The 12,006-nt window shown below is 44.5% G+C and overlaps 1 protein-coding gene across 2 annotated transcripts in view; it reads right to left on the bottom strand.

Annotated features, from left to right (window-relative positions):
* Nucleotides 1-1,576: 1,576 nt before the first annotated feature.
* The window catches only part of COP1 (COP1 E3 ubiquitin ligase), a 124,168-nt gene continuing 113,738 nt past the window's right edge, over nt 1,577-12,006 (bottom strand). For both annotated transcript variants that reach the window (XM_065842532.2, XM_065842531.2), the window contains exons 19-20: nt 4,997-5,041; nt 1,577-2,697 (exon numbers count right to left, since the gene is read on the bottom strand). In XM_065842532.2, the coding sequence (XP_065698604.2) occupies nt 2,680-2,697; nt 4,997-5,041 (63 nt within the window). In that variant the 3' untranslated portion in view covers nt 1,577-2,679. The remainder of the gene's footprint in view (nt 2,698-4,996; nt 5,042-12,006) is intronic.

Raw genomic sequence — 12,006 nt, forward strand, 5'->3', positions numbered from 1 at the left:
CTCCCAAAACTCAATCACTCCCTGACTCACTGAAAACCTTCACTGAGGAGGTGACTAATTAAAATAAAATAAAAAATTGACCAAATGCTTTGGAAAAAAAAAAAGCCAAAAACCAACCAAACAAAAAGATGACAGCAAATAATTATATGAGACTTAATATGTCAACTGCAAAGAGTTACCTGAAGGAAAGAAAATTAAGGGGATTAAAATAAGGAGCGTATCATTTGTGACAAAGAGACAAAGACAAAAAATGCCATCAACTCGTGTTTATGAGCCGCTGTGTTTCTAATTAGGGCCAGACAGCAAATTTGCATTTTATCTTGATTGAAACAGAATGAAAAATGAAAAAATAAAGGTGGCCAATGTTAAACTGTTTTCCCTGTTTAATTTAAGGAGTAACCTTACAGCATTCAAAATAGCTGTTTTTTTTTCTTCTAAGATCTCAGCTTCGTCAGAGTGATTTCAATTTAAAACACAGAGGTCCTTCAAGTGGAGGGAGAGAAGGAATGAAGTTACCTGCCAAGCAGGGGCTGTGTGGCATGGAGATGGGGTACAATGACAGCAGTTTGCAAAACAGATCAGTAAGTGTTGATAAACAAGCCAGAGGCTGAGGGGAAAGCCATGCCTGGAACCAAAAGACGACACCTTTGAAGGTGGCTGGCTGGGAAGGATGCTCCGCACAGCCCAACACAGTCAGCCAGCAGCAAATTCTCTTAAAATACAGCAAAAAAATGAGTGCTTAGAGGGATGTTTTCTTCCACCACAGTGGCTCATACAATGGAGACCTGCAGATTGTACCTTAGAGCAGGACACAGGCCAGCGCACTCTTTTCTCTCTCTTTCTCTCCTCCCCGCCAGCAGGCCAGGAACCACGGAAAAAAAACCCAGAACCCAGCATCCACACCTCTCAGAGCTGAGCATCATGTTTTCTCCCCACTGGACAAGTCTCTTTAGAAGCCAACAGCAATTCCAGTGTGTCCCACACCCTTCAAGGTGAGAGTCACAGCTGGTGGTTGAAAGAACATCTAAATCCCCTGTGTTCTCACTGGAAACAGGCACCTGTTTCACTGCCTCAACACTGCTGTGAAGCTCCATCCCCACTCCTTTGTACCCCCAGGAGCATCCTTGGTTTTGTTTTCTTTTCTGTCCTGTGACTAAGGAATGTTAAAAGACCTCGCAACCCTTCCAGGAAGATCAGAATCAGGCTTTTAACACCTGGAAGAGATGAGACACCTTTTGCACACCACTCCTTGGTGAATAGCCCAAAAGTGCAGCAGGGCTTTGCTTTGCCAACACAGAGAGTTAAGTCCCTGCAGCCTCAGAGACGCAAGGGAGATGTGTACTGCAATGAATGAACGTGGAAAGATTCTGTCTGCAAACCAAAAACACCTCCCACAGGTATCACCACAGACATTGCACCTTTGCCAGCCGCAGCCTGGATGAGATGCTACACCCACCGATTCCATTTCCAAGCCGAACAGGTTCTGGCAGCAATGCCAACAGCTCAGCACAACTGCTACTCATGGCACCTGTCTGCACCTTCTTCCCCCTCCCTGCCAACAAAGCAACGACGACTCTTCGCATCATGGTTTATTCCCCCTCCGTATATACAATTAAGTGTATGCATGACCATTAAAAATAAGGCTACTTATATCATGGCTCTGAAACAAGTTACAAACCAACTCCATCCCCTCTCTTATGACAAGATTCCAACCACTTGGCTTCCACGGCATGCAGAGAGGGGCAAATGCAACCAGATCACATGGGCAATGAAGTGGCGCAGGGCTTTGGTAACTGGATCTAGAAGCTTCCTCCTCTAAGCTGAGATAGTCAAACACAGCCAGGTCATTGGGAGGGAGACAGTTATCCCACAGCGTCTTGGTGAGGTCAAGTCCAGGTCCCAGGCAACCGCAGGTCACCTCATCTCAGCACAGCGCATCTCAGGACGTTGCTGGTGGCAGCAGAGGGACAGGGTGACACAGACAGGAGGACAACTTCACCCTCCCCATCAGGAGTAGTGAGAGGAGGAAGGTGAAGCTGCCTTTCTCTTCTTGATGACCACAGGACTTCAGTCTCCAGAGGTGTCAACCTGGGTGACATTTCTCAATATTTAACACATCTAAAAAAATAATAATTAATAAATCAAAGGAACAACAGAACCATATCACTATGGGTTCTCAAAGCGAATTGCTTGCATGTCCAGGTAAGGCTTAGAGACTTTCTTTTTCTGACAGGGATGAAGAACAGTCCAGATGAAAGTAACTCGAGGCGTGCAACTGAGGACAGCCCCGTGTTTTGCTGTAAGCTCCCTTCCCAAGTAAATCTGTTCCCATATGCAACAAGAGAGAATCTTCCAGCTTCAGCTTGTGGCTCAATAAATTTTATTATTCCTTTCTGTTTTTATTTAAAAGAATTTGTTTTCCTATCATAAAAATTAGACAACCATACCACCACCAGCAGCAGCAAAGTCTGTGGAGTTAATGTTGATGGTAGACATTTCACTGGTGTTTCCAGTGTCTCAAAATGTCCTACAAAGTTCATAAATGGAAAAAAACCCAAACATGATGGTTTTGGGGAGGAACATCAAGGTGGTTTCGGTTTCTTGTCCCACTGAGGATCCCAGATGAATACTGTAGCATATCAGCAGGACCAAGTACCTCATGCCTTGAACGAAAACCCTTCATACCAGCTCCAGTACCTGATTAGTAGGGAAGACGAGATATTTAGAATAGGAATTTATTACATTCATTATCTCCTACATCAGGAAATAGATCACTAGGACAGGACCAACCGTGCCATCTCCGTCCCTTACCCTTTATTCATCAGCACACAATAATATCACGCAAATGGGATAAGCCCTTGGCAAGGATCCTGATTCTGATGCCTGCTTGTGCTAAGATAAATTACAGCGTGAAGCAAAAATATCCACAGTTGCCCCATTTCCACCCATCCCAATCAACTAGCTCTTGGAAATCAGAGATTCTGTCCTCTCAACCCTCTGTGCTGACATTTATTTCCCTTGTTGATGCTAAGATGGCACAGCAGCCTCTGAAGTCAAGGTCTTGAAACAGCAGAAAAGTGACTGTGAGGGCTGTCACAGCCTGTATTAACCTGGTTGGGTTTTACTGGGCAAAGCTCTAGAGATTTAACCCATAGATACGGTCTGGCACGGCATTTACCCCTAGACTGGAGTGAGTTTGTGCAAACCCAGTCCTATCCCAGACCGTCCCACCTTCCCCTGCCAAAGGCACACGGAAATACTGGAGTTCTGACAGCCCTGGCTGGCTGCACGTTTCTCCGTCTATCTTCTCTCATTAACAAGTAAAGTGTATGAGCAAAACCTCTCCTCTCTAATCACTCTCCTCTTGCTGCTGGATTCACTTCAAAATACCAAAAGCATCTGTGCATTTTGCCTATTTTACTAAAAAGGAAGTGACCAAAGGAATGAGCAACCAATTACAAAGACTGCTAAATAAATCGCCTATGAATGAGAGGCTGCAGCATCACACATTGCAAGAGCCAGAGTAACCAGGCTGCCAGTGGCCTAAAAAGGAGAAAAAGAATAAATCGGGACACACAGTCTAACACAAACCATTTGGGTCTCCCCCCATTCCTGCTTTGTGATTTTTCTAGGACTGTTCAGACCAGCAACTCTGGTCTGGCTCCACAGAGCTGCTATTGTAACAGGGATATGAAGGAAAACCCAGATGAGGATCTCAGCATCATGAGAGTGACAATCCAGCGTGTAACTTTGCAAACAGCAAGTAAAACCCTTTATCAGCAGCTGCAGAAAGCTGCCAGGGCTCCGGGCTACAAGCCTGCAGCATTAACCACCAAGCCTCAAAAGCACGGTGGAGGTCAACACTGCTGTGTATAGTTTGGGACGACATCAGACCTGGGCTTCTCTAGAGGATCAGCATCAGCTTTGTACCAGTTTGGGTACTGGTTTTGCTTGGCTGTCTAATAGACATGTAAAGAAGAGGAGTCTTCTCCAGATTACTTGACATCTCATGGATTGAAGAGACACTCTGGAAGGCTGAGGGGTTACATCCTCGCCCTCTACAACTATCTGAAAGGAGGTTGTAGCAGGGAGGGTGTTGGTATCTTCTCTGAAGTAATAAGCAATAGGATGAGAGGAAATGGCCTCAAATTGTGCCAGGGGAGGTTTAGATTGGATATCAGGAAACACTCCTTGCCACAAAAGGTTGTCAGGCATTGGAACAGGCTGCCCAGGGCAGTGGTGGAGTCACCATCCCTGGAGAGTTGAACAGATGTGGAGATGAGGTTCTCAGGGACATGGGGCAGTGCCAGGTTTGGGTTAACAGTTGGACTCTATGATCTTGAGGGTTTCTTCCAACCAAAATGATTCTGTGATGCTGTATTACTTGACATTTTGTGTATTGAGCAGATACCCTGGAAGACTTTTAATTCAGGTGCTGAATCCCCAGCAAAATGTTGGCTTCTCAGTGCAAGGAGACTGCTGCTGCTTTCACAACCCCCTGCGCTGGCAGCTGTTGTCTGCTACAGCCAGGCAAAGCAAGGGAGCATCCCTGCTCCTTTCAAATGCTGCTCCAGCCAGCTGCACACCAGGAGCTCAGCTCTGGGCTCTGCTGCACCCACCTGGGCAGCAGCAGGTGGAAGACAGGCTCTGGTTAACGCTGGTGAGATAACACACAGCCACCGCTGCCACAAAAATCACCATGACACTTGTGCAAGTCTCTCCGTGCCACTGGGACCCCGGGGAGTGACAAGGGACAAGCAGGAGCTGGATGGTCACCAGCAGCTTTTCCACACCTTGCTTTAACTTGTTTCATTGCCGGCGCGTTGTCTGCTTGCTCTGCCATGTGCCAGAGGCAAATACATCATTTAAATTACAAACTTCTACAGTTGAGATGACCTCCTCTAATGGTTTCTCCTGGCTGTACAGTTTCTCTGACCTTGCTCTTTACTAACAACAGATTCAAGTGTTTAAACAGGAGATGCATGAAATAACTTACCTTAATTGTACCCTGACTGTTAGCAGCAATCAGCACATTGGACTCCTGGAAAAAAAGGAAGAGGTAGTATTACAATCTGCCATTACTTTTAAAAAAATTTTTATGGAAGAAGCAGTAAAGAACAACAGAAGTTGTTTTTATCTTAAACATGAAAAGTATATCTTATTTCAAAGAAACTTAACTTCCCATTTTCAAGATGCTTTCAAGGCTAAAAGTCTTTTTATAAAGTTATATTACCTTGAAGAATTAGAAAGCAATAATCCTTAGTGCTTGTACAGAGCTTTAAATCTCCAAAGCAATTTACAAACATGAATTAGTCCTCACAGCCTCCCTGTGAAGTGGGCAAATAATAATAATCATTTTCATCTTTTGGCAGCATCCGGACAAAGGTCTCCAGCGCCCTAACTAAACCAACTAATCACCATGACAAAACCTCTCCAGTTCCGAGGCCGCACAACCTCTCCCACAGCCAAGAGGTTTCAGACAAGTAAAACAAAGAGAAAAGATGAGATAGCAATAGCAGATACACCCAGTGTGGAAGAGAAGATAAACAGGGAGGGCTCCAGCTCCGCTTTATTCAGAAAGGCGGCATCTATTTACCTCCTGCCAATTGATAGAGTTGCCTTTGGAGACATCCTGCTTGTCTGCAAATTAACGGTCTGCTGCGTCAGTCGGGCAACCCTCGGGCAAGAACTGGGTGCCAGCCGCAGACAGGAGACAGGCTCTGCCCTTCCAACTGTGAGCAGGGAGTGCAGAGGCACCTCCCCAAACCGAGATCATTCAGAGAAAGATCCAAAGGAACATTATGATGCCAATAAAACTAAAGCACCAAAGTGCTAGGGCGCTGGCAACAGCCCTGGAGATGCCGAAGTTGAACCATTGCTCCCAGACCCGCATCCCAGTAATTGTAGCCAAACCGCTGTCGCAAACTGTTTTCTCTAAAGACAGCTGATATCTTCTCCCAGACACATCCTTCAATTCCTCTTGCTGCTGCCATCCATCCCCAGACAAACTTGTCGTAATTATCCCACTGCTTAGCACATGCATTTTTAATAAACTCAGTGACTAGCATACACCCTGCTCCAAAGGGAGCAGAGAGCCAGCCCGACCCAGCCCTGACAGGGCCGCAAGTCACCTTGCCATGAGCTTTGGGACTTTGCTTTGAAGCTGATGATTGTGCAAAGGGAGAAAAAAAAAAATCCTTTTCAATGCAAAACCCCACTTTTATCAGGTAAGAGTAGCCTTGTGGTGGACCACTGGGCTAATTGTTATAGATAGATTTGTTCACCCTGGTACATCCATTAGGGGATTAGTTAAGACTCCTGATATTATCTCACCAATGATCCTCCAAAGTCAAAGCTCCTGAAAAGAAAGTATATCCTCAAAGGAGGCATATAGTCCAATTTCCATTAATTTGGTGGCTAAAAGAGTCTAATCCTGTGAACTGCCCAGCTTCTGCTTAACAGCATTAGCATCAAAACCCATGGTGGGAGGAATGCAGATATAAATGTGATCTGGGGACTAAAACAGAGGCTGGGATGCCCAATAGGATTTTGGAGGTGAGGGAAAGACAGCAGCAGCTATCTGGTGTGCAATGCCAGAGGCTTGAACCCCTGAGTACAGATCATCCAGGGTTTGAACGATTCCTGTTTGTACTGTGAGCGACTGGTAATTCATCCTGCTGCCTCAGTCTACTGGGGTACCACTGTAAATGAACTCGGCTTCGATGAACAGTTTTACCTGCTAAATAAAATAAAAACGCCAGAGGGTAATATACTTTCACTCTCTTGTTCATCAGAAGTCACTGTTGCTTTATTTTAATTTATTTTTTTCTTCAGCAGGGTCTGAGCTAATCACCGCTCCACTGCTTTCATCCACAACCATGAGATGCAAACAGGAGCAGACAGCAGCAAAATTAGCACCAAATCTGTCATCGAACAAACAGTGACTTGCTTGTTAAGGCTCTCTGGCACTGCTTCCCCGGGAACACAGCTAAGTAACTTGTTTTTAATCCTCTAAAGAAACAATTCTATTCCTTTCGTGTTGCCTATAAAACAGCCAACATATTCAACATGTTAAACAGCCAAGCAAGTCGTGAAGTTGCTTCGATCTGTAGGTTTGTAACTGGTCACAGTCGTGTGCATGTTGAGCCAGTCCTTTTGCCAGGACATGTGTGGAGGGAGTCACCACGGCCTCAAAAGGGCACCACCATGGCCACCGAACTGGCACAATCCCTGTTTTCCCCTACAGCACCACCACAAGCATCTATATATCTCAGGCATGAAAATCAAGGTATCACTATCCATTGTGGTCGCGTGTTCTACTTTAACATCATCACTTGATGTTTCTATGCAGGTGAAGAAGGTTGAAAGGCTGACTTTTTCCTCATCCCCTCCCATCAATTCACTGTCTGCAGGAGCCAGAAACTCCCACAGCAGAGGCAAAGGAGATATTGGAGATCCAGCCCAATTGAACAGTTCTGCTATGAACAAATTAGTTCTTGAAATTACTCTATGCAAGCATCTCCTCCTACAGGTGGTCAGCATCTATAGCCCTTCTTGACATGAGGGTCTGCTGCCTTTGATAAAACAAGACTGAAGAAAAAAAATGAACAAACACAACAAAAATCAAGAGATACGGGTTTACTGTCTGGCAAGCAACAGCATTTTGTTCCACACGGCTGCTAATCTCAAGTATTACTGCACCTCGGTGGAAAGTTACCGACTGTGTAACCAGATGAAATGAGGCAACTTCTCCTCTGCACATCACAGCAGATAAGGAGCCATCAGTGGAGATGTGGTGTCCCCTACGACGAGATAACGTGGCACCTCAACAAGCCAGAGACAGCTTAAATTGACAGGAAACAGCTCAAGAGTTTTGGTCCTGTTAAGTCAACTGAAAAGAGCAAGGCTCTGGGGATGTCAAAGTATGCATCTTCTTATTTCTTGGCATTACATACGAATGTAGAAAGATTCATTGACAAATATAGGTGCATCTCAGGTCTCAGTCAAGACTGCAAGTTCAGAACAGCTCTAAGATACTCCAGAGCTGCAGGCCTCTGCTAAGACTTACCAACAGCCTTCCACACATGCCAACTGGTATTACGTGAAGTCTGAAGGACAGTCCCTTGACATTGGGAAGGACTTGACTCCACCACAAATCTTTGTTATTGCCCACAGACTGGACACGTATCCACACAGAAGTAGGTATTATGCAAAATGAAGTTGTAAATCAGTCCTGAGAGCAAAGACAGACCAGAGAGAAGCACCTCTGTCCTGAACCTCGCACATCCCCATCTCCTGGACGTGGCACTGGATGAACGTGACTGTTCCACCCCCAGGAAGAGCATTCACCCTTGGGATTTGAAAGGACTTTCATTGATTGCACCAAAAGAAGAAATTTCTGCAGCACATTCTTGATGGCAAAGAAAAAACAAAATCAAATTTAGGACCTTCCTGAGTAGATGAGCTACCTGCTACATTCATCATTCAAAGGAATTATTCACCCGGTGACAGCTGGGTTTTGAAGCACACTGATTTCCTTCCTGCCTAGATGAGCCCTCTATTTGGATGGCCCTGGGGAAGCAATTTGTACAGGGAAGGAAGGGAGGAGAAGGAAAGTCTGGCTGACTGCTGGTATTCATGCAAGAACAGTCGGCACTAAGAGAATCAGAAATGCTCTGGACATTTTGCAGAGACTGAGGAAACTCAGCGGAACAACTGAAAATTGTTGGAGCTGCTTCACTACAACAGGGAGTAAAAAATAGCTGAGGTTGTAGCTCTTCCAGTCTTTCTTTACATCTTTTTGCAAGAAAACGGTGGTGGTGGGGAACTAAATGAATGTCATCTCAGACAGACAGCTGTTAAAACCACACACACATCTCCTTGGAAAGACACTCGCTGCTATTCAAACAGACTACAGAGCCAGGAGAAGCTCCAGACAGAGCCTCTAGCCAAGCTGTAAATCCATCCTTCCAGGAACTGCAAAGGCTCCTCTGTCACCTCTCGTCACTAATAAAGAGGCACCATGGACACCGCAGCACTCCAGGAGTTAAGCGTCCCTCTCGCCAGCGGGCTTGTGCAAAATCACAGCCGAGTATTTCATCGTCTTCCTTTCCTGACACAAAATAGAGAGCCTGTCCCAAAGGGGCTCAAAATAGATGAGCACAAATCACTTCCATCTTCTTTCCTTTAATATAAGCCCTTGTGAGACCATTCCTCCTCCTCTGTTATCCCACATAGATCAACCCTTAAAGCGAAATTCAGAAGCTCACACTGAAGGAATAGCTGGAGGATGGTCTATACAAGAGGAGGAGCCTGGACTCTGACTTTGGAACATCTCGGTCCCCCCGCTGAGAGTGAAACTGTGAATCGGAACATTCACGTGTGAACACTTCTACAGTTTGTAAACATGCTAGTTTTGCAAAAGCTAGTCTTACAGGGAACAGAGTCTGAGTATTTGGAGGCTGGGAACTGCAGTGGGGAGTTAACACCACAGCTTTGGCTACACAAGCCAACATGTAAAAGATGCAGCAGCCTCCTCCGTGCTGTTACCCCCGACAAAACTAACCTTAAAAACCATCACTGACTTTGTTTCCCTCAAGGTCCACGCTGAGGAAGGAGGAAATGGTACAAAGTGGATTTATTTCTTTCTTTTAGACCCTACCTTCTACAGGTATCAGTACGAACACAAGAGGCTGACAAAGTTGTTCCTTAGGAGGATTATTAAGATGCAAGACATGTCTCTTCAAATTGTATGTGCACGTTTATGCGATGGACTGGAAATCCTATTTGGGACTCTCATGGCATTATAAATAATTACAGGCCATAAAGTTTGTGCCTCTGTCACCCCCCCTTTTCTGCACAAATAAAGCACATTTGCCTTAAACTTCTAGCACAGTTGTCATTGAAGTAAGTGTGAAATTTTTGGGGGGATTTTTTCAGCTGGGCTTGTTCTATGGATTCACAGCTAGGATTCTTAAAGACCTTATTTTAAATTAACAACTTCTCACCTTCCCACCCCAGCAGACGTTTTTGCTAACGAAGGGCTGGTTCGTCAGCAATTCTCTTTCAAGCAGACAGACTTGCTGCCAGCAAACACCAAACACTTACTCAAAGAAACCGGCGCCTAATTAAGCAAAGTTGTTGAAACAATGGGAAAATATACCGGGTGAGAAAGCCTGCACTCAAATAGTCATTGTCTCATGTTATTTATAGGCAGAATAACAGTATATAGTTGAACTAAATCTAGTGCTGTTCGTGCAGAAAGCCCTTTCTTGAAGTAAAGCTACTGGGGTCCTTACTGAGGATGGCAACTATTACTCTGGTGCTGGCTTTTAGGACGGAGCCGCAGAGCATCTGCAAGACATATTTCACTGAAACTTTTGCCATCGACATCACGCGCAAAGCCTTTTCATACATCAGAATGTGTGAAAGCGGCTCCCCAACAGACCGCCACTGCTTGACTGCTCTTCGCCTTGTAATTAGCAGATTCTAATGGCTTTTCACTCTAAATCCCCTGAGGCCCAGTTATTTTCTTATGACTCAAGTCAGTTTTTGTTTTCGAAAGGAAATTACAAATTCTAACCTAGGAAACAAGGCAAACCTCCAGCGTACAAAAATCAAGAGGTTTTTAAAAGCTAAACTGCTACATTAGATCTCCTCCCAACAGGATGATGTGCTGCACATGGAATTTTATTTCCTTTTTATGTTTTTCCCCTGTTGTTGCGATACAATCGTTATCAACGAAGGGGACACGGTGGGATGGTTCAAGTGGTGCACAACCCTGGGTACCAGAATTTCCTTTATATGCCGTCATGCTCACCTAACATTAATCCCTTCTGAACAATTTTAAGGGAATATTATCTATACAGGCCCAAGCAGAAATTAATCACTCCTTTAAAACCAGCACTTCTTTAAAGAACAAGGTCTTACACACCAAAGATGTCGTACCAAGACATTGCAGGAGCAGCAACACCCAGGTCTCTAGGTTTTAAACCTGGAACAAAACACGCATGTCTAACCTGTGTCTTTTAATCCTTAGAAACTGTATTTTTATCTCATTCTGAAGGTAATTCCTTTGTACACACAGAGATAAAGCCTCCTTAGGCTTATCTGGGCCAAAAAAAGCAAAGCAGCAATAACTCAATACATCTGAAAAAGGGCTCGTCTGTGCTTCTTTCTAGCTCCAGCTGCAAATACACAGTATCTTTAGGGTTTTTAAGTTTATAAATGCTACACAATTACATCCACACAGCAAAATAAAGATATTTTCTGAAGCATTAACCAACAGGTTTACAGATGATGGCACTCCTTTGGTTCACTTTTCTATAGAAAGACCTGCCTATAATCATATGCACATGCATACAGTTTTTTCTCACATAGGAATTCACGGACATGCTATAAAGGGAAAAAAAGCTTTCAAGCAAATGAGTGTTTTCATCATCCTACATCACGCAGAGCTTTGCAGCATCTGCACAAGATGAAGCGCATCTCGCTGGGAAACGTGCACAGGTAGAAATTCAACATCTCCTTGAATCCCACCCCTTGTTTTTCTGCAATTCCAGACTTTAACCTCTGTGCCACGGATACTTTTATCGAGGCTTTTTTTTTTTTGACACTTCCACACCTGGTATTTTCTAACTGTGACTCTCAATACAGAAATATATCCCTTTTTCCTGCTCCTTGAAGAAGCAATCTTCTCATTTTCTGGATTTTACACTTAATGTATTTTTCTACTGCTATTCAGACCAAAATCAGCACAAGAAGATGCTGTATAACTGGAAGCTTATTTGCTCTCACATATACCCAGGTCTCTGTATTTGCAGCACATGAGTGTTCAGAAGCAAGCAGCCCAAGGCTTGCTCCAGTGACACACTCTAATAAGTAGTAAGCTCTCTCTCAGCCAAGTGAGAAATCACTTTTTCTTAGCATGACCTTCCTTTTCAGGGTGTAGCTCTCAAGAAAACAAGATCAACAAGGCAACTGAAAACCAGGCTAGAAGAAAATAGA

This window comes from Patagioenas fasciata, chromosome 6, assembly GCF_037038585.1.
Source record: "Patagioenas fasciata isolate bPatFas1 chromosome 6, bPatFas1.hap1, whole genome shotgun sequence".
NCBI classification, from domain to species: domain Eukaryota; kingdom Metazoa; phylum Chordata; class Aves; order Columbiformes; family Columbidae; genus Patagioenas; species Patagioenas fasciata.